We start from the raw sequence: 22,672 nt of genomic DNA, 5'->3' as shown, positions 1-22,672 counted from the left end.
CTGACCCACTACCCATCCCACAATCTCTCTGACTCACCACCCATCCCACAAGCTCTCTGACCCATCATTCATCCCACAATCTCTATAACCCACCATCCATCCCACAATCTCTTTCACCCACTGCCATCAGGAGCATCAGGACTAGGACTGCCAGACTGGGTCACAGCCTCTACCCTCTGTCTGTGAATGAATACCCTGCCACCACAGAGGCCTCGTCATTAGGGTGGAAAGCTGTTTACTTGTGCTGCGGAATACATGCACTACATTATATCTTATTTATGGTAATATTTTGTTTTATGTGCTGTGTGTGATGTGTTCTGTGGATGCACGTGGTCCGTAGGAACGGTGTTTCATTTGGTTGCAACCTCAGCTTGAACTTGAGGATGGAACCTGGGTTACCGGATGGCTGGGTGAATTTTAAGCAAACCACACAATATGCTGGAGGAACTCAGCAGCTCAGTCAGCATCTATGGAATTCAAGAGACAGACGACGATTCGGGCCATGTCCTCTTTTCAGGTCTAGAAAGGAAGGGGGAAGACACCAGAATAAAAAGATGGGGGTAGGGGGAGGAGGATAGCTGGAAGGTGATAGATGAAGCCACGTACGTGGGAAAGGTAAAGGGCTGAAGAGGAAGGAATGTGATAGGCGGGTGAGAAGGGATAATGACAAGCGGAGGAGAAGGATTTTTTTAACCAGAAGGAGAAATCTATATTCTTGCCATCAGGCTGAAGGCCAGCCAGACAGAATATAAGGTGTTGCTGCTCGACCCTGTGGGTGGCTTCATTTTGGCCTTTCAGAATTTGTAGTTCAAGTCCGGCAGCCTTGGGCCGACATGTCAGAATGGGAATGGGAATTTAAACATCTGGCATTCGGGAAGTGTATTTAATAATGGTTTCAGTTGGGTTGAGACAGGATTCCCTATGGAAATCTGAAACAGGGGGAATACAAAGGGAGTGGGATCACTCAGTGTAGATGGCAATAGTGGGGAGGGGGCATAGACCTGGAACCCTCTCCCATCACCTAGTGATGGGTCCCAGCTCAGACAGATCAGGACAGGGAGACTGGGCTACACCTCAGCTGAGTCAGGTAAGTGGGGTTATTACAGCTCCGGGCATTCCAGAGTTGATAGTTCAATTCTGGCGCAGTGAGTGGGTGAGTTTCCTCGAGGTGCTGCAGCTTCTCCCACAGTCCAAACACATACTGGTTGGTAGGTTAATTGGTCGTTGTAAACCGTCTGTGATTCAGGCCAGTGCTAACAAGGTGGACGTCTTGTCGGGCTGGAAGGGCCTGTTCCACACAGTGTGTCTAATAAAATCAGTCAGAAGCAGGGAATGAGCAAGTTCCAAGGTAGCAGAGTCAGCAGCTAGCATAGTCAATGGGCCAAATGGCCCCATTCTGAGCCAGAGCAATTCATTCAAGGGTCAAAGATTTCATAAGTTTTAACCTACAATTTAAGAGCGAGAAGGGAAACACGGAAGTGTCAGTATTACAGTTGAACTATAGAACTATACATAGAACTATGGTGCTATGAGGGAGGAGCTGGCCAAAGTTCAATGGAACAATACCCTAGCAGGGATGACAGTGGAACAGCAATGGCAAGTGTTACTGGGAATAATGCAGAAGGTGCAGGATCAGTTCATTCCAAAGAAAGAACCTGAGGGGAGTAAGGGGAGGCCGTGGCTGACAAGGGAAGTAATGGACAGTATAAAAATAAAAGAGAAGTATAACATAGCAAAGACGAGTGGGAAGCCAGAGGATTGGGAAACATTTAAAGAGCAACAGAAGATAACTAAAAAGGCAATACACTGAGAAAAAATGAGGTACAAAGGTAAACTAGCCAAGAATGTGAAGGAGGATAGTAAAAGCTTCTTTAGGTATGTGAAAAGGAAAAAAATAGTTAAGACCAAAATTGGGCCCTTGAAGACAGAAACGGGTGAATTTATTATGGGGAACAAGGAAATGGCAGACGAGTTGAACAGGTGCTTTGGATCTGTCTTCACTAGGGAAGACACAAACAATCTCCCAGATATAATAGTGGCCAAAGGACCTAGGGTAATGGATGAACTGAAGGAAGTTTATATTAGGCAGGAAATGGTGTTGGATAGACTGTTGGGTCTGAAGGCTGATAGGTCCCCAGGACCTGATGGTCTGCATCCCAGGCTACTTAAGGAGGTGGCTTTAGAAATCGTGGATGCATTGGTAATCATTTTCCAATGTTCTATAGATTCAGGATCAGTTCCTGTGGATTGGAGGGTGACTAATGTTGTCCCTCTCTTCAAGAGGGGAGGAAGAGAGAAAACAGGGAATTATAGACCGGTTAGCCTGACGTTGGTGGCGGGAAAGATGCTGGAGTCAATTACAAAAGATGAAATTATGACACATCTGGATAGCAGTAACAGGATTGGTCCGAGTCAGCATGGATTTATGAAGGGGAATTCGTGCTTGACTAATCTGGAATTTTTTGAGGATGTAACTATGAAAATGGACAAGGGAGAGCCAGTGGATGTAGTGTACCTGGACTTTCAGAAAGCCTTTGATAAAGTCCCACATAGGAGATTAGTGGGCAAAATTAGGGCACATGGTATTGGAGACAGAGTACTGACATGGATTGAAAACTGGCTGGCTGACAGAAAACAAAGAGTAGCGATTAACGGGTTCCTTTCGGAATGGCAGGTGGTGACCAGTGGGGTACCGCAGGCTTCAGTGCTGGGACCGCAGCTGTTTACAATATATATTAATGATTTAGATGAGGGAATTAAAAGTAACATTAGCAAATTGCCGATGACACAAAGCTGGGTGGCAGTGTGAAATGTGAGGAGGATGTTCTGAGAATGCAGGGTGACTTGGACAGGCCGGGTGAGTGGGCAGGCTGTGGTTATGCTGTTTCTGGAGTAGTGCATACAGTTCTGGTCACCCTGTTATAGAAAGGACGTTGAGGCTTTGGAGAGAGTGCAGAAGAGATTTACCAGGATGCCCGTCTGGATTGGAGGGCATGCACTCTAACGAGAGGTTGGACAAACGGGGTTGTTTACTCTGGAGTAGAAGAGGCTGGGCAGAGATCTGATAGAGGTTTATAAGATTATGATAGAGTAGACAAGACAGTGTCTTTTGCCCAGGATTGAAATCTCTAATTCGAGAGGGCATGGCTTTAAGATCAGAAGGGTAATTTCAAAGAAGATGTGAGGGGCAAGTTTTTTAAAAAACCAAACAAAGTGATTTGTGCCTGGAATGCGCTGCCTGGGGTGGTGGGAGAGGCACCAGAGATGTCTGGATAGGCACACGAATGTGAGGAAATGGACATTGTGTAGGTAGAAGAGATTAGTGAGCCATTTGATTACAAACTTGATGGTAATCGAATGGTGGGTGCCTGGAGTGTGCTGTTCGGGGAGAAATACAGGCAGACATAGTAGGCATTTAAAAGGTTTTAGATTGGCTCAGAAATGTGTGGGGAAGAACTTTGTGAAGGCAGATGGGATTAGTTTGGTTTGATATTTAATTACCGCAAATTAGCTTGACACAACTTTGTGGGCTGAAGAGCCTGTTCTTGTTCTGTACTGTTCTGTGCTCTGTGAGAATGTACTGTCAGTCAGCCTGGTGATACAGCTTTGATTTCAACATTTAAGAGAAATTGGCATAAGTATATAGATGGAAAAAGTATGGTGGGCTGTGATCCACATAGATCGATGGGACTGAGCAGAACAGTTCAGCAGAGACTAGATGGGCTGAAGAGCCTGTTGCTGTGTTGTAGTGTCTATAACTCCGTGAGAAAGTGGTGTTGATCTGATTTCTCCAACTGTTGCAATAGCTGAGATTTGGGTACACCCCCAGTCATGCTGTAAGGAATTTCTACGGTCGCTCCATGGCTGTGTGGGTTTCCTCCCACATCCCAAAGACGTTCGCGTTAGGGTTGGTAGCTGTGGCATGACACGTTGATGCCAGGAGAATGGCGACACTAGTAGGACGCCCCTGGCGTTGGTTGTTGACGCAAATGATGCATTCCACCGGATGTTTCGATCTTCTCTTCATCGATTTAAAACTGCCAGGCACCGTATGCGCAGACTGTCCTGTGCCTGCATCACATTATGGACATACAATCTATGTATGCATGCTATCTTATGTATTTATATTTAATGTCTTTTTTATTTTTGTGTTCTTTATCCTATTGTGTTTTGTACTGCATCAGATCTGAAGTAACAATTATTTTGTTCTTCACACATGTGAACTGGAAATAACATTAAGCAAACTTGAATCTTGAATCTAATCTCTTCTTAAGCTCTTGTGTGTGTTTTTCCCCTCAGTGCCGGTGCCTCTGACCCTAAATCCCGATACCGCTAACCCCTGGCTCGTCCTGTCCGAGGACCTGCACAGTGTGAGGATGGGGGAGCAGCGGCGGACGGTGCCAGAATCAGCAGAGAGATTCGATCGGTGCGCCTGCGTCTTGGGCATGGAGGGATTCTCTGCGGGGCAGCACTACTGGGAGGTGGAGGTGGGACAGAAAACAGAGTGGGATCTCGGGGTAGCCAGGAAATCCTGCCACAGGAAGGGAAGAATCCGGCGCTATCCCGACGATGGGTACTGGAGATTAAGCCTGAGGCGGCACAATGAGTACAGAGTGTTCACGGACCCTCCCACTCTGCTCAGTCTGACCCGCAGCCCACACACGGTGGGCATCTACCTGGACTATGAGGGCGGGCAGCTATCGTTCTATGATGCGGATGGGATGGTTCACCTCCACACCTTCACTGGCACCTTCACTGAGACCCTCTATCCCTATTTCTGTCCCTGTCTCGGGGACGGAGGGAAGAACTTGGAAGCCATGAAGATCTGCTGGGTGAAAAGCCCCACTCATCATAAAATGCCTGAGATGTTAATTCGCCGTAGTCTGAACTCTGGTACTTCTGCTGCTGGGTCCCGACAGGAGCGCACACCAGAGGCTATACTTCATTAGAAGTTTGAGCAGATGTGGTCTGTCGCTAAAAGCTCCAGCAAATTCCTACAGACAGCGTTCTGACTGGTTACATCAATGTGGAGGGGCCACTGCACAGGATCGGAAAAAGCTGCAGAAGGTTGTAAAGTCAGTCAACTGCATCATGGGCACTAGCCTCGGCCCTATTGAGGAGGCAGCATCCTCTCCGTCCTCCTCTTCTCGTGAGTCAACACTCCAGGAGCGGCTATCCCCACCGTCAGATTTCCGAATGGACCATGAACAATTCCTCGGTTTTCCTCTCCTTATCTACTAATTTATTAATTTTAGATTTTTTATTGTAATTTCCAGTATTTTTTTCTGTAATGCACTGTACTGGTGCCACAAGAGAACAAATTTCACAACATATGTCAGTGATAATAAAACCGATTATGATTCTCGCAAATTCCAAAGACATATGACTGAGTTGTGGCTGGGCCCAGCACGTCCTCGGTCTGTGTCTGTCGCTGATACAAACAGTGCATTGCGCTGTGTTCTGATGTACACGTGACAGATACAGCTAATCCTCAATCTTGTCTTGCACCTTCCCCAATCCCCACATCTCTCACAATGAGGAGACACTCAGCCCTGGTTCCACTGTTTTAATTCTGGGATGAATTCCAGAGGAAACCCCTGCCCCGTCAGGCCTCCCACTGATCGTTGTGCTGTCCAGACCCAGGGACATTTCTGGATCAACGCAGAGGTGTGGAGCAGAGCCCAGTGTCCAAACATCACTGGGACCTTGTCCCACGTTCTGCACTGCCATCCTGAATCTTCAAACAGCCGACCAGATGAGAGAGTTGAGCAGGTAGTGGAGAGGGAATGTTGCTGCAGCAGGGCCCATGGGTCGATCCATCGGGTTTTGCTGTTTACTACACACGCACCAAGGTTATTGACATCCACCGACCCACAGCACCTGCACTGTACTTAAAGGGTAACGCACATTGGAGGGGAAGAGTGGGGGAGAGGAGGGATGGAGTGTGGGAGAGGAGGGATGGAAGAGTGGGAGAGGAGGGATGGAGGAACGTGGGAGAGGAGGGATGGAGGATTGCGGGAGAGGAGGGATGGAAGAGCGGGAGAGGAGGGATGGAGGTACATGGGAGAGGAGGAATGGAAGAAGGCGGGAGAGGAGGGATGGAGGAACGTGGGAGAGGAAGGATGGAGGAACGTGGGAGAGGAAGGATGGAGGAATGTGGGAGAGGAAGGATGGAGGAATGTGGGAGAGGAGGGATGGAGAAGTGTGGGAGAGGAGGGATGGAGGAATGTGAGAGGAGGGATGGAGGAACGTGGGAGAGGAGGGATGGAGGAACGTGGGAGAGGAAGGATGGAGGAATGTGGGAGAGGAAGGATGGAGAAATGTGGGAGAGGAGGGATGGAGGAATGTGAGAGGAGGGATGGAGGAACGTGGGAGAAGAGGGATGGAGGAACGTGGGAGAGGAGGGATGGAGGAACGTGGGAGAGGAGGGATGGAGGAACGTGGGAGTGGAGGGATGGAGGAACGTGGGAGGAGGGATGGAGGAATGTGGGAGAGGAGGGATGGAGGAAGGCGGGAGAGGAGGGATGGAAGAAGGTGGGAGAGGAGGGATGGAGGAATGTGGGAGAGGAGGGATGGAAGAAGGTGGGAGAGGAGGGATGGAGGAACGTGGGAGAGGAGGGATGGAGGAATGTGGGAGTGGAGGGATGGAGGAACGTGGGAGAGGAAGGATGGAGGAATGTGGGAGAGGAGGGATAGAGGAACATGGGAGAAGAGGGATGGAGGAACGTGGGAGAGGAGGGATGGAGGAATGTGGGAGAAGAGGGATGGAGGAACGTGGGAGAAGAGGGATGGAGGAACGTGGGAGAGGAGGGATGGAGGAATGTGGGAGAGGAGGGATAGAGGAACGTGGGAGAAGAGGGATGGAGGAATGTGGGAGAGGAGGGATGGAGAAGTGTGGGAGAGGAGGGATGGAGGAACGTGGGAGAGGAGGGATGGAGGAATGTGGGAGAGGAGGGATGGAGAAGTGTGGGAGAGGAGGGATGGAGGAACGTGGGAGAAGAGGGATGGAGGAACGTGGGAGAGGAAGGATGGAGGAATGGAGTGGAGGGATGGAGGAATGTGGGAGTGGAGGGATGGAGGAATGTGGGAGTGGAGGGATGGAGGAATGTGGGAAAGGAGGGATGGAGGAATGTGGGAGAGGAGGGATGGAGGAATGTGGGAGCGGAGGGATGGAGAAGTGTGGGAGAGGAGGGATGGAGGAATGTGGGAGAGGAGGGATGGAGGAACGTGGGAGTGGAGGGATGGAGGAACGTGGGAGATGAAGGATGGAGGAACGTGGGAAAAGAGGGATGGAGGAACGTGGGAGAGGAAGGATGGAGGAATGTGAGAGGAGGGATGGAGGAATGTGAGAGGAGGGATGGAGGAACGTGGGAGAGGAGGGATGGAGGAACGTGGGAGAGGAGGGATGGAGGAACGTGGGAGTGGAGGGATGGAGGAATGTGGGAGAGGAGGGATGGAGGAACGTGGGAGTGGAGGGATGGAGGAACGTGGGAGATGAAGGATAGAGGAACGTGGGAGAGGAGGGATGGAGGAACGTGGGAGAGGAGGGATGGAGGAACGTGGGAGAGGAGGGATGGAGGAACGTGGGAGAGGAGGGATGGAGAAGTGTGGGAGAGGAGGGATGGAGGAATGTGGGAGAGGAGGGATGGAGGAATGTGGGAGGGGAGGGATGGAGGAATGTGGGAGAGGAGGGATGGAGGAATGTGGGAGAGGAGGGATGGAGGAACGTGGGAGAGGAGGGATGGAGGAACGTGGGAGAGGAGGAATGGAGGAACGTGGGAGCAGAGGGATGGAGGAACGTGGGAGAGGAAGGATGGAGGAATGTGGGAGAGGAGGGATGGAGGAATGTGGGAGTGGAGGGATGGAGGAACGTGGGAGAGGAGGGATGGAGGAACGTGGAAGTGGAGGGATGGAGGAACGTGGGAGAGGAAGGATGGAGGAATGTGGGAGAGGAGGGATGGAGGAAAGCAGAGCGGTACACATGGATCAGAAATTAGGTTTGTGTTTTTTCACTTCCACCATGAGGTGGTGAATGTTGATGAGGTCAGAGCGGACGGCCAGGCTGCGCAGGGGTGGTTGTGACAGCACCCGGTGGAATCGGTGATAATACTGGATCAGCTGGGTCAGCGCTCCCTGTGGGGGCGGAATAGAGGTTACTGCCGGCACCACACGCCCCTTCCACACATACACCCTCCGACCTCAGCCCGTTATACACAGTTCCCATGCACCCACCCCTTCCGTCTGCCCAGCACAGGCCTCAACCCCCAGTGACATCACCACTCCTTCACCCCCTCACACACTCCGGAACCCACCGCCTTCCCATAACCTCCACCTCCCCCCAGGACTGTGACCCCTGCATCCCCAACACAGCGTTACCGTCCCCCACCCCTCTACCAGCACCCACCTGTATGATGCCTGTGCCATTGCGGAAGTTGGTGAAGGACCTCATCACGTCCTGGCTCAGAGCTTCTACTGACTGCTTCCAGGTAGCAGCGAACCCCCGAACCAGCTGCACCACACGTCCTGGGACAACGGGGAGGGTGACAGTCAGCAGGGGTGAGGGAGAGGTCCCACGCTGGGCCACTGGCTCTGCAGTGCAACATTTTACAGCACTAGTGACTGGACTATGACACCAGCCGCTATCTGTAAGGAATTTTTACGTTCCCCCTCAGACCAGGTGGGTTTCCTCAGGGTGCTCCGGTTTCCTCCGACAGAGACAAAGATCTACAGGTTAGAGTTTGTGAGGTGTGGGCATGCTATGTCAGCGCTGGAGGTGTTAACTGTTGTGGATTTTCCCTGCCTCGTTCTCGAACTGTGTTCATCATTCACGCAAACGATGCACTTCCCTGGATGTCTTGATTTCCAGAAACTCATCTTATCTGTGTGAGGAGTCTCTTTTGATTGTTGTGGGAAAAGTGGGTTTGAACTTGTGGGGCATGGTGGGGAAGAACGCAGCTGTAGCAATGGGAAGGGAACTACCTGGTTCTAAGCTTCTATTATTCTGAAGCAGTAAGCATTTAACTCCAGGCTGAAATGGAGATAAGAATGTAGATTTAAAAATTTAAAGTTTAAATGGTGATAACAGGACTGACAGGGTTATATTTGAATGCACACAGTATACAAAATAATGAAGATGATCTTGTTCAAATGATGAGGTTTCGGGCATTTGGAGGCACATGATAAAACAGGCCAAAGTCAGCATGGTTTCCTTCATGGAAAATCTTGCCTGACAAATCTGTTGGAATTCTTTGAAGAAGTAACAAGTAGGATAGACAAAGGAGAATCGGTCAATGCTGTGTACTTGGATTTTCAGAAGGCCTTTGGCTGTTATGAGCCCATAGTATTACAGGAAAGATTCTAGCACGGATAAAGCAGTGGCTGATTGGCAGGAGGCAAAGAGTGGGAATAAAGCAAGCCTTTTCTGTTGGAAGCTGGTGACTAGTGGTACTCCACGGGGGACTGTGCTGGAACCGCTTCTCTTAATATTATATGTCATCGATTTCATCGATGAAACTGATGGCTTTGTGGCTAAGTTTGCAGACGATACAAACATAAATGCAGGGACAGGTAGTGTTGTGATGATAGGGAGTCTGCTGAAGGACTTGGACAGTTTGGGAGAATGAGCAAAGAGGGAGATGGAATATAGTGTCGGGAAGTGTATGGTTATGCACCTTGAGTTAAATAATAAAGGTGTAGACCATTTTTCAAATGGGAAGCAAATTCAGAAGTCAAAGGTACAAAAGGACTTGGAAGTCCTCATGTAGGATTCCAAAGGTTAACTTTGAAATTGAGTTGAGAAGGCAAATGTAATGTTGACATTTGTTTCGAAAGGACTGGAATACGAAGGTAACCTGAGGCTGTATAAAGCATTGGTCAGACCAATGAGGAGGAGGGGGTGCCACTGTGGGAGGGAGGCTGCAGAGAGGTGTGATGTTTGTGACCATTGGAGCGGTACCTTGGGACCAAAACTGACCGACAGATGGTGATGGTGGTCTCCCAAAGTTCGGGGTTAGGTTGGATCCCGCACAGGGCTTGCTGTGTGGTGGGGGCGGGGGGGGGGGGGTGGTCTCTGCTTCTGCCTGGATCCATTCCACACTTACCCTCCTCACTTTTCAGCTTGTCCGCCTGACCTTTCTCCATGAGGCTCTCCGCCTCCTTCACAAATGCAATCATCCCTCCGAATGGCGGCGAGAGGATCTCCTCGATGAACTCCTGCCAGGAAACACACACAGGTATCAAAATGAAACCCAGTACAGACCCAGAAGGAAACGGCAATATCAGGTGTGTACACGGTGGGAAACAGGGCAATATCGGGTACGTACACGATGGGAAACAGGACAATATCGGGTACGTACACGGTGGGAAACAGGGCAATATCGGGTATGTACACGATGGGAAACAGGGCAATATCGAGTATGTACACAGTGGGAAACAGGGCAATATCGGGTGTGTACACGGTGGGAAACAGGACAATATCGAGTACGTACACAGTGGGAAACGGCAATATCGGGTGTGTACACGGTGGGAAACAGGACAATATTGGGTACGTACACGGTGGGAAACAGGGCAATATCGGGTGTGTACACAGTGGGAAACAGGACAATATCGGGCATGTACACAGTGGGAAACAGGACAATATCGGGTATGTACACAGTGGGAAACAGGGCAATATCGGGTACAGACACAGTAGGAAACAGGAACATCCCAGCACAGACACAGTGGGAAACAGGACAATATCGGGTACAGACACAGTGGGAACGAGGAACATCACAGCACAGACACAGTGAGAACCAGAAAAATCCCAGCACAGACACAGTAGAAACCAGGAAAATCCCAGTACAGACAAGAAGGAAACAGGACGATATCGGGTACAGACACAGTGGGAACCAGGAAAATCCCAGTACAGACACAGTGGGAAACAGGACAATCCTAGTACAGACACAGAGGGGAAACAGAAAAATCCCAGTACAGACAAAGGGAAACAGGAAAATCCCAGTACAGAAACAGTGGGAAACAGGACAATCCTAGTACAGACACAGAGAGGAAACAGAAAAATCCCAGTACAGACAGGGGGAAACAGGAAAATCCCAGTACAGACACAGGGGAAACAGAAAAATCCCAGTACAGACAGAGGAAAACAGGACAATCTCAGTATAGACGCAGTGGGAAACAGAAAAATTCCAGGACAGATGCAGCAGCAAATGGGAAAAGCCCAATACAAACTCTGTGGGATCAGGAAAATCCCCAGTACATACACAATGGAAAACAGGAAAATCCCAGTGCAGACACAGTGGGAAACAGAAAAATCCCAGTACAAACAAAGAGGGTAACAGGAAAATCCCAGTACAGACACAGTGGGAAACAGGAAAATCCCAGGTAAAGTGGCAGTCACATACTATTCATTCTTGGGCTGGGAATACTGAAACTGAGACTGGGAATGTTGGAGCAAGAAATCAGAAATTCTGAGCCACAGGGTGAAAGGGATGTTGGAGAACAGACTGGATATATTGGGGAAAGGAGATCAGGAATGTGGGAGTACGTATCAGAATCGAAGAATAACCCACTATTTGTAGGCTGAGAATGTTGAGAGCATGGGAGCTAGGAACATTGGAACACACCCCCTCCCACACACACACCCCCCAGTTCCCATTCTAGGAATGCTACAAAATGTGCAGCTGGCCTCTCAGTTCACAGGCTGGTGATGCCAGATATTCAGGAGCATGCCAATGTCCGTAACCCCATGTTACCCGTGGCCGAGGTTATCCGCCAGGCATCAGATTACTATCCTTGTCCTGGCCTGTCCAAAAACTGGATGAGGAGGGGTTACTCACCTGAGTTCGAGCACCCAGAAGCTGCTGGAAACTCTCCACCTCCTTGCTGTCATCAGCCGCCCGCTCCTGGAGACAGAAATTCCAGGATAAGGAGCAGGTATCATAGTGACTGGCATACTGACACATCCAGAGATGTACTGGCTGGGGTTGTGTTACAGAAGCTGACACGCTAACCAGCTCCATTTCCTGCCCGTACTTCAAACCCCTCCCAACGCCCTCTCACACCCATTGCCCAACCTTGTCTCTTACCCCCTCTCCGTGTGACCATAAGAGATAGGAGTATTCAGCCCATTGAGTCTGTTCTGCCATTTTATCATGTCTGATTTATTATCCCTCTCAGCCCCATTCTCCTGCCTTCTCCCCATAATCTTTGACTGCTTGACTGATCAGAAAACTATCAACCTCAGCTTTAAATACAGTCAATAACTTGGCCTCCATAGTTGTCTGTGACGATGAATTCCACAGATTCACTACCCTCTGGTTGAAGAAATTCTTCCTCTTCTCTGTTCTAAATGGATGTCCCTCTAGACTGAGGCTGTGCCCTCTGGTCCTGGTTTCCCCCACTATAGGAAACATCCTCTTCACATCCACTCTATCTCGACCTGTGAATATTCAACGGTTTCAATGAGATCCCCCCTCATTTTTCTAAACTCCAGTGAATACAGGCCCAGAGCCATCAAAAGCTCCTCATACATTAACCCTTACATTCCTGGGATCATTCTCATGCTCTCCAATGCCAGCCCATCTTTCTCAGATAAGGAGCACAAAGGGGAGAGGATGGGACTCACCATTAAGACGCCCAGCATCATGTCATAGTTGTTAATGAGGAAGATCAGCTGCTCCCTCCGAGACGCAAACTCCGCTGCCATCCGCAGCACAAAGTTCTCCACCTCCACCTGAGCGGCCAAGGACAAACAGTGTCATTATAGTCTGAATCAGAATCAGGTTTAACATCACCAGCAGTTGTCATGAAATTTGTCCTTTAGCAGCAGCAGTACAGTAACAAAAAAAATACATAATATAAGAGAAAATACATAAAAAGTAAATTAATACGTAGTGCAAAAAGACAGCAAAAACACGGGAGGTGGTGTTCATGTGTTCATTGTCCATTCAGAAATCTGATGGTGAGGGGGAAGAAGCTGTCCTAAAATGCTGAGTGTGTGTCTTCAAGCTCCTGTTCCTTGATGGTAGCAATGAGAAGAGGGTAATGGGAGTCTTCACTGATTGATGCCACCGTCTACTGAATGTGCCCTTGGTGCCCATGAGGGAACTGGCTGAGTTTGCAACTCTCTGCAGCAGTTTCTGATCCAGCGCAGTGGCCCCTCTACACCAGACAGTGATACAACCCGTTAGAATACTCTCCACCGTACATCTGTAGACAGTTGTGAGAGCATTTGGTAACATACCAATTCTTCTCAAACTCCTGATGAAATATCGCCACTGTTGTGCCTTCTTTGTAATAGCATCAATAAGTCGGGCCCAGGACAGATGCTCAGAGAAGTTGACACCCAGGAACATGAAACTGCTCACCCTTTCCACTGCCGACCCCCCGACAAGGTCCGGTGTGTGTTGCTGGACTTCCTTTTCCTGAAGTCCACGTATTTCTTGGTGTTACTGAAGCTGAGTGCAAGGTTGTTGTTTTGACTGATCTATCTCACTCATTACTGCCCGTCTGTCACCCAGAGGGAGTGTGTGCGCAGGGGAGGGGGATGAGAAGGAGCCCATCATGCTGGCCAGCAAGACACTGCATAAACAGGGTGACACAGTAACGCATCGGTCAGCGTAAATATTTATTTTCTGTTCAGAGTTACAGGATGGTAACAGGAACTTCCTGCCCAACAAGCCCAAGCCACCCAATTAAACGACACTTGCAGCTCATCCTCGTACTGTGTTGGACGTTGATGCAAACAACACACTTCACTGTATGTTCACTGCGTGAGTGGGCCAGTGAAGGAGTGGAGCTTTGAGGCTTTGACTCGAAAGGCTTCGCCAAGAAGAGGCGGAGGACAAGCTAGCTCGCAGTTAGTTTTTACAATGTCTCCTGAGACGGTGATGTGCCTCTCACGTGAGATGTGGCAGTCTTGGGAGAACGCCCCTCTCCCACAGAGTCACATCTGCCAGAAGTGCATACGGCTGGGCGATCTGGAAGACCGTGTAAGGAACCTGGAGCAGCAGCTGGATGACCTTCGACTCATAAGGGAGAATGAGGCAGTCATAGATGAGAGCTACAGGGAGGTAGTCACACCTAGGCTGTTGGAAGCAGGTCGTTAGGTGACAGTCAGAGGGGGGAAAGCGAAGGTGTGCAGACAGGTAGTGCAGAGCACCTCTGTAGACATTCCCATGAATAATAAGTTTACCGTCCTGGATACTGTTGGCGGGGACGACCGACCAGGTGTGAGCCACGGTGGCAGGGCCTCCAGCACGGAGTCTGACCCTGTGGTGCAGAAGGGTGGGACGGAGAAGAGGAGAGCTGTCGTCATTGGAGACGCTATAGTCAGGGGACCAGACAGAAGATTTTGTGGACGTCAAAAGGACACCCGCATGGTTTGTTGCCTCCCGGGTGCCAGGGTCCGGGATGTCTCTGACCGGGTGCACGACATCCTGGTACGAGAGGGAAAGCAACCAGAAGTCGTGATACATGTAGGGACCAACGACATAGGCAGGAAGAGGGATGAGGTCCTGAAGTGTGAGTTTCGGGAATTAGGCAGAAGGCTGAAGAACAGGACCTCAAGGGTGACGTTCTCAGGATTGCTGCCAGTGCTACGTGACAGAGATGGTAAGAATTGGAGGAGATGGCAGTTGAATGTGTGGCTGAGGAGTTGGTGCAGGGAGCAGAGTTTTAGATTTTTTGATCATTGGGATCTCTTCTGGGGAAGGTGGCACCTGTATAGATTGGATGGCTTGCACCTGAACTCGAGGGGGAGCAATATCCTTGCAGGTAGGTTTGCTAGCATGGTTCGGGAGGGTTTAAACTAATTTCCAAGGGGGATGGGACCCAGAGCGATAGAGCAGTGAAAGAAGTGCATGGAATAAAGCCAGATCTAACATACAGAGAGGCTTTGAGGAAAGAGAAGCAGAATAAACAGTGTAAGGACAGTAACGTAGAAGGGCTGAAATGTGTGTACCTCAATGCAAGAAGCATCAGGAACAAAGGTGATGAACTGAAAGCTTGGATACATACATGGAATTATGATGTAGTGGCCATTACAGAGACCTGGCTGGCACCAGGGCAGGAATGGATTCTCAATATTCCTGGATTTCAGTGCTTTAAAAGGGATAGAGAGGGCGGAAAAAGGGGAGGAGGGGTGGCATTACTGGTCAGGGATACTATTACAGCTACAGAAAGGGTGGGTAATGTAGCAGGATCCTCTTTTGAGTCAATATGGGTGGAAGTCAGGAACAGGAAGGGAGCAATTACTCTACTGGGGGTATTCTATAGGCCCCCTGGTAGCAGCAGAGATACAGAGGAGCAGATTGGGAGGCAGATTTTGGAAAAGTGCAAAAATAACAGGGTTGTTATCATGGGTGACTTTAACTTCCCTAATATTGATTGGCACCTGATTAGTTCCAAGGGTTTAGATGGGGCAGAGTTTGTTAAGTGTGTCCAGGATGGATTCCTGTCACAGTATGTGGACAGGCCGACCAGGGGAAATGCCATACTAGATCTAGTACTAGGTAATGAACCGGGTCAGGTCACAGATCTCTCAGTGGGTGAGCATCTGGGAGACAGTGACCACCGCTCCCTGGCCTTTAGCATTATCATGGAAAAGGATAGAATCAAAGAGGACAGGAAAATTTTTAATTATGGAAAGGCAAATTATGAGGCTATAAGGCTAGAACTTGCGGGTGTGAATTGGGATGATGTGTTTGCAGGGTAATGTACTATGGACATGTGGTCGATGTTTAGAGACCTCTTGCGGGATGTAAGCGATAAATTTGTCCCGGTGAGGAAGATAAAGAATGGTAGGGTGAAGGAACTATGGGTGACAAGTGAGGTGGAAAATCTAGTCAGGAGGAAGAAGGCAGCATACATGAGGTTTAGGAATCAAAGATCAGATGGGACTATTGAAGAATATAGGGAAGCAAGAAAGGAGCTTAAGAAGGGGCTGAGAAGAGCAAGAAGGAGGCATGAGAAGCCCTTGGCGAGTAGGGTAAAGGAAAACCCCAAGGCATTCTTCAATTATGTGAAGAAAAAAAAGGATGACAGGAGTGAAGGTAGGACCGATTAGAGATAAAGGTGGGAAGATGTGCCTGGAGGCTGTGGAAGTGAGTGAGGTCCTCAATGAATACTTCTCTTCGGTATTCACCAATGAGAGGGAACTTGATGATGGTGAGGACAATATGAGTGAGGTTGATGTTCTGGAGCATGCTGATATTAAGGGAGAGGCGGTGTTGGAGTTGTTAAAATACATTAGGACAGATAAGTCCCCGGGGCCTGACGGAATACTCCCCAGGCTGCTCCACGAGGCGAGAGAAGAGATTGCTGAGCCTCTGGCTAGGATCTTTATGTCCTCGTTGTCCACGGGAATGGTACCGTTGGATTGGAGGGAGGCCAATGTTGTCCCCTTGTTCAAAAAAGGTAGTAGGGATAGTCCGGGTAATTATAGACCAGTGAGCCTTACGTCTGTGGTGGGAAAGCTGTTGGAAAAGATTCTTAGAGATAGGATCTATAGGCATTTAGAGAATCATGGTCTGATCAGGGACAGTCAGCATGGCTTTGTGAAGGGCAGATCGTGTCTAACAAGCCTGATAGAGTTCTTTGAGGAGGTGACCAGGCATATAGATGAGGGTAGTGCAGTGGATGTGATCTATATGGATTTTAGTAAGGCATTTGACAAGGTTCCACACGGTAGGCTTATTCAGAAAGTTAGAAGGCATGGGATCCAGGGAAATTTGGCCAGGTGGATTCAGAATTGGCTTGCCTGCAGAAGGCAGAGGGTGGTGGTGGAGGGAGTATATTCAAATTGGAGGATTGTGACTAGCGGTGTCCCACAAGGATCTGTTCTGGGACCTCTACTTTTCGTGATTTTTATTAACGACCTGGATGTGGGGGTAGAAGGGTGGGTTGGCAAGTTTGCAGACGACACAAAGGTTGGTGGTGTTGTAGATAGTGTAGAGGATTGTCAAAGATTGCAGAGAGACATTGATAGGATGCAGAAGTGGGCTGAGAAGTGGCAGATGGAGTTCAACCCGGAGAAGTGTGAGGTGGTACACTTTGGAAGGACAAACTCCAAGGCAGAGTACAAAGTAAATGGCAGGACACTTGGTAGTGTGGAGGAGCAGAGGGATCTCGGGATACATGTCCACAGATCCCTGAAAGTTGCCTCACAGGTGGATAGGGTAGTTAAGAAAGCTTATGGGGTGTTAGCTTTCATAAGTCGAGGGATAGAGTTTAAGAGTCGCGATGTAATGATGCAGCTCTATAAAACTCTGGTTAGGCCACACTTGGAGTACTGTGTCCAGTTCTGGTCACCTCACTATAGGAAGGATGTGGAAGCATTGGAAAGGGTACAGAGGAGATTTACCAGGATGCTGCCTGGTTTAGAGAGTATGCATTATGATCAGAGATTAAGGGAGCTAGGGCTTTACTCTTTGGAGAGAAGGAGGACGAGAGGAGACATGATAGAGGTGTACAAGATAATAAGAGGAATAGATAGAGTGGATAGCCAGCGCCTCTTCCCCAGGGCACCACTGCTCAGTACAAGAGGACATGGCTTTGAGGTAAGGGGTGGGAAGTTCAAGGGAGATATTAGAGGAAGGTTTTTTACTCAGAGAGTGGTTGGTGCGTGGAATACACTGCCTGAGTCAATGGTGGAGGCAGATACACTAGTGAAGTTTAAGAGACTACTAGACAGGTATATGGAGGAATTTAAGTTGGGGGCTTATATGGGAGGCAGGGTTTGAGGGTCGGCATATCATTGTGGGCCGAAGGGCCTGTACTGTGCTGTACTATTCTATGTTCTATGTTCTATACGTTTTGATGTGCGTGTGACGCAAGACTAATCCCTTTAAAAGAGCCAGAACAGCTGGCCAGGAGCTACAGGGAGAAACCCACATTTTCATTGCTCTGTGCGGCCCAGGCACTGCCCCGGATAAGCAGACTCACCACTGAGCCACACCACACAACCTTGCCCCGGATCCCTGGCTCAATCCTGTTGGTCAGGCTGCTGCGGGAGGAGGACCCCACTTGTGTGTGAGGATGAGTGTGGACTGAATGTCAAAAAGGCCACCAGCACAGAAACCACACGTGGCTGGCATTGGAGAGAGTTCAGCCGAGGTTCATGAGAATGATTGTGGGAGTGAAAGGGTTAACCCATGATGGCCCTGGGCCTGTACTCACTGCAGTTTCGAAGAATGAGGGCGAATCTCACCGAAACCTATCGAATACAGAAAGGCCTTGATAGGGTGGTTCCATTAGACAGACGCAGCATAGATTCACAAAGGGCAGGTCCTGTTTGACAAACTTACTGCAGTTCTTTGAGCATGTAATGAGTGCAGTGGATAGAGGGGAACAGTTGGATGTCGTATACTTCGATTTCTAGAAGGCGTTTGATAAGGTGCCGCACAAGAGACTTATAAATAAGATACAGATGCATGGAGTCAGAGGAAGTGTATTGGCATGGATAGTGGATTGGTTAACCAACAGAAGCAGAGAGTTGGTATAAATGGGTGACAGTCTGTGGTGAGTGGGCACCCGCAGCTGTTTACCATTTACATTGATGATTTGGAAGCGGGGACTGAGTGTAGCATAGCAAAATTTGCTGCTGACACTAAACCGAGTGGAAAAGCAAATTGTACAGAGGATGTGGAGAGTCTGCAGAGGGATATAGATAGGTGAGTGGGCCAAAGTCTGGCAGATGGAATATAATGTTGGCAAATGCGAGATCATCTACTTTGGAAGGAATAATAGAAGAGCAGATTATTATTTAAATGGTGAAAGATTACAGCATGCTGGTGTGCAGAGGGACTTGGGAGTGCTTGTTCATGAATCGCAAAAAGTTGGCTTGCAGCTGCAACAGGTTATTAAGAAGGCAAATGGAATGTTGGCCTTCATTGCTAGAGGGATTGAATTCAAGAGCAGGGAGGTCATGCTGCAACTGTACAGGGTACTGGTGAGGCCGCACCTGGAGTACTGTGTGCAGTTCTGGTCTCCATACTTGAGGAAGGATATACTGGCTTTGGAGGCAGTGCAGAGGAGGTTCACCAGGTTGATTCCAGAGATGAAGGGGTTAACCTATGAGGAGAGATTGAGTCGCCTGGGACTATACTCTTAAGTTCAGAAGAATGAGAGGGGATCTTATAGAAATGTACAAAATTTTGAAAGGGATAGATAAGATAGAAGTAGGAAAGTTGTTTCCATTGGTAGGTGAGACTAGAACTAGGGGACATTGCCTCACGATTCAGAGGAGAAGATTTAGGACGGAGATGAGGAGAAACTGTTTTTCCCAGAGAGTGGTGAATCTGTGGAATTCTCTGCCCAGGGAAGCAGTTGAGGCTTCCTCACTAAATATATTTAAGAAACAGTTAGATAGGTTTTTACATAGTAAGGGAACTAAGGGTTTTGGGGAAAAGGCAGGTATATGGAGCTGAGTTTACGGACAGATCAGCAATGATCTTATTGAATGGTGGGGCAGGCTCGATGGGCCAGATGGCCTACTCCTGCTCCTATTTCTTATGTTCTTATGAGTGGATTTAGAGGGAATGGGGGGGAGGGGGTCTCGGACCAGAGGCACAGCCTCAGAGTAGAGGGATGTCCATTTAGAACAGAGGTGAGGAGGAATTTCTTTAGCCAGAGGGTGGTGAATCTATAGAATTCATTGCCACAGACGGCTGTGAAGGTCAAGTCATTGGGTGTAGTTAAAGTGGAGGTTGACAGGTTCTTGATTAGTCAGGGGGTGAAAGGTTATGGGGAGAAGGCAAGACAATGGTGGTGCAGACTTGATGGGCTGAATGGCCTACTTCTGCTCCTTTCTGTCATGGTCTTATTCCAGCAGAGACATTCTGCTGAAGCTTGATGAGGTTACTATTTAGAGGGCCACTCACAGTGCATTATAATAAAGTTAGTGGTCCTGGAAGCTGTTCACCCAGGGCATACGTACACATACTCACACACACACGGAGCTAGGAGGTAGGGTCTGGCCCTGGGGTGGCTTGTCTGGAGATCAAAGGCCCAATGCCTGCAGGTCTGAGAGGCCAAGCCTGGAGGTGCCCTGCCCCGGTGTCTCGAAATCAGAACCAGAAATCAGGTTTCACATTTTTGGCATATGTCGTGAAATTTGGTGTTTTACATCAGTGCAGGTCATAATAAAAAACTATAAATTATAGCAAATATATATATATATAAATCAAATCAAATAAGTAGTACAAAAAGAAAGCAAAAAAAATTAACAGAAGTGGTGAGGTGTTGTACGTGGGTTCATTATTCATTCAGAAATCGACTGACAGGGGAAGAAGCTGCTGAGTGTGTGTCTGGGTGTACCTCCTCCCTGACGGTAGCAATGAGAAGAGGACATGCTCTGGGTGATGGAGGTCAGTAATGACAGAAGCCGCCTTTTTGAGGCATCAGCTTTTGAAGTCCGTGACGGAGACGGAGCAGTCTGGGAGGGTGAGTGCATGGGTGGTGGAAAAGGGGGCCTATCCTGGTGTTGTTATTGTTTGTGTTATACTGCTGAACACTGTCAGTATGCTGTGGTGGTGCTGGAATACGTCACCACACCTGGGTGCTGCCCCAGCACATTCTCAGGTGTTACACTCTGGGATTTGAGCAACGCCCATTCACTGTGAATGCTGAGCTGGGCAGAAACACCGACCTGAAGCTGTGCGAGCAGATTATGCGTCTTCTCATTTGGGTAAGTTTCATTGATGCTGACGATCGCTGAGGAGAACTCTGCATACCTTCTGGTGACCTGCAGCGGGGAAGTGACCACAATACACAATCAGTGAGGGACGAAAGAATTGAATTGAATTGACTTTATTTCTTACATAATTCACATACGTGAGGAGTAAAAATCTTTAAGTTAAGTCCCCATCTAAATGTGTAATGTGCAATCATAGTAATTTATAATAAATAGAACAATCAATGTAATATAGAGTACACTCAAATCAGCGTGAGTTCATCAGTCTGATGGTCAGGTGGAAGAAGCTGTCCCAGAGCCTGTCGGTCCTGGCTTTTACGCTGCAGTACCGCTTCCCGGATGGTAGCAGCTGGAATAGATTGTGGTTGGGATGGCTTGGGTCCCCAGTGATCCTACGGGCCCTTTTTACACACCTGTCCTTGTAAATGTCCTGACTCATGGGAAGTTCACAACTACAGATGCACTGGGCTGTCCACACCACTCTCTGCAGTTGTGCCCCTGTAGAAAGTTCTTAGGATTTGGGGGCCCATATCAAACTTCCTCAACCGTCTGAGGTGAAAGAGGTGCTGTTGTGCCTTTTTCACCACACAGCTGGTGTGTACAGACCACGTGTGGTCCTTGGTGATGTGGATGCCGAGGAACTTCAAGCTGTTTACCCTCTCAACCCCAGAGCCATTGATGTCAATAGGGGTTAGCCCGTCTCCATTCCTCCTGTAATCCAAAATCAACTCCTTTGTTTTTGCAACGTTGAGGGAGAAGTTGTTTTCTTGACACCACTGTGTCAGAGAGATGACTTCTTCCCTGTAGGCCACCTCATTATTGTTTGAGATGAGGCCAATCAATGTAGTGTCGTTGGCAAATTTAATTAGCAGATTAGAGCTGTGGGTGGGGATACAGTCATGGCTATACAGGGAGTAAAGGAGGGGGCTTAGTACACAGCCCTGAGGGGCTCCTGTATTGATAGTCAGGGGGGTGGAGGTGGGGAGCCCACACTTACAACCTGCTGGCGATCTGACAGGAAGTACAGGATCCAGCTGCACAAGGCAGGGTCAAGGCCGAGGCCTCTGAGTTTCTTGTCCAGCCCGGACAGAACTATGGTGTTGAATACTGAATTGTAGTCCAAGAACAGCATTCTCACATAAGCATCCTTCTTCTCCAGATGTGTAAGGACGGTGTGTACAGCTGTCGGTATTGTGTCAGGTACACAATCAGTGAGGGTCGAGGGAGGGACCACAGGTAGACTATCAGCCTCTTGACCAAACAGTGTTAGAGTTATAGAGCCCTGCAAGAACAATACCTGGCCTTTGGCCCATGTAGCCCATGCCAAACTAGTCTGGTTCCATCAACTCACCACTGGACCATAGCCCTCCATACCCCTCTCATCCACGTACTTCTCCGAATTTCTGTTAACTGTTACAGTCGAACGCACATCCACCACTTCTGCTGGCAGTTCGTCCACACTCTCACCACCCGCTCAGTGAGAAGTTCTCTGTCAGGCTCCACTGACCTCTAGTCGTAGTCCCACCCACCCTCAGTGGAAAAAGCCTAATTGCATTTACCCTATCTATTCCTCTCATTATTCTGTATACCTCTATCCAATCTTTCCTCATGCTCCTGCACTCCAGGGGGTAATGTCCTAACCTATTCAACCTTTCTCTATTACTCAGGACCTGAAGTCCTGGCCACAGCCTTAGAAATTTCCCTGTTCTGTTTGAATCTTATTGACATCGTTTTCTGTACAGAGGTGACCAGATCTGCACATAATACTCAAAAAATGACTTCACGAACATGTTAGACAACTTCAACATAACTTCCCAACTCCTAGACTCAGTACTTTGATTTATAAAAGCAAATGTGTGCTATGCTCTCCTTATGCCCCTCTCCTGTGACACCACGTTGAAAGAATTATGGACATCTGAAATGTTTGAAACAGGAAGAGAATCTTCAGCCCGCAATGTTGTGCTGAACCAACTGAGTTAGTAATCT

The 22,672-nt window shown here is 48.7% G+C and overlaps 2 protein-coding genes across 3 annotated transcripts in view; one reads left to right on the top strand and one right to left on the bottom strand.

The window, feature by feature from the left end:
- LOC140198490 (zinc-binding protein A33-like) overlaps positions 1-5,361 on the top strand; it is a 37,350-nt gene extending 31,989 nt beyond the window's left edge. The window contains exon 8 of the mRNA XM_072259577.1: positions 4,300-5,361. Within this exon, the coding sequence (XP_072115678.1) occupies positions 4,300-4,949 (650 nt within the window). The 3' untranslated portion in view covers positions 4,950-5,361. The remainder of the gene's footprint in view (positions 1-4,299) is intronic.
- Positions 5,362-7,886: 2,525 nt separating this feature from the next.
- vps52 (VPS52 subunit of GARP complex) overlaps positions 7,887-22,672 on the bottom strand; it is an 80,614-nt gene continuing 65,828 nt past the window's right edge. For both annotated transcript variants that reach the window (XM_072259420.1, XM_072259419.1), the window contains exons 15-20: positions 20,642-20,737; positions 12,620-12,727; positions 11,832-11,897; positions 10,101-10,212; positions 8,405-8,523; positions 7,887-8,133 (exon numbers count right to left, since the gene is read on the bottom strand). In XM_072259420.1, coding sequence (XP_072115521.1) covers positions 7,987-8,133; positions 8,405-8,523; positions 10,101-10,212; positions 11,832-11,897; positions 12,620-12,727; positions 20,642-20,737 — 648 coding nt within the window. In that variant the 3' untranslated portion in view covers positions 7,887-7,986. The remainder of the gene's footprint in view (positions 8,134-8,404; positions 8,524-10,100; positions 10,213-11,831; positions 11,898-12,619; positions 12,728-20,641; positions 20,738-22,672) is intronic.

The sequence above is a fragment of the Mobula birostris genome, chromosome 5, assembly GCF_030028105.1.
Source record: "Mobula birostris isolate sMobBir1 chromosome 5, sMobBir1.hap1, whole genome shotgun sequence".
In the NCBI taxonomy this organism is placed as follows: Eukaryota; Metazoa; Chordata; class Chondrichthyes; order Myliobatiformes; family Myliobatidae; genus Mobula; species Mobula birostris.
Note: the sequence above shows the minus strand (reverse complement) of the source record. Positions and strands in the feature narration are given on the sequence as shown.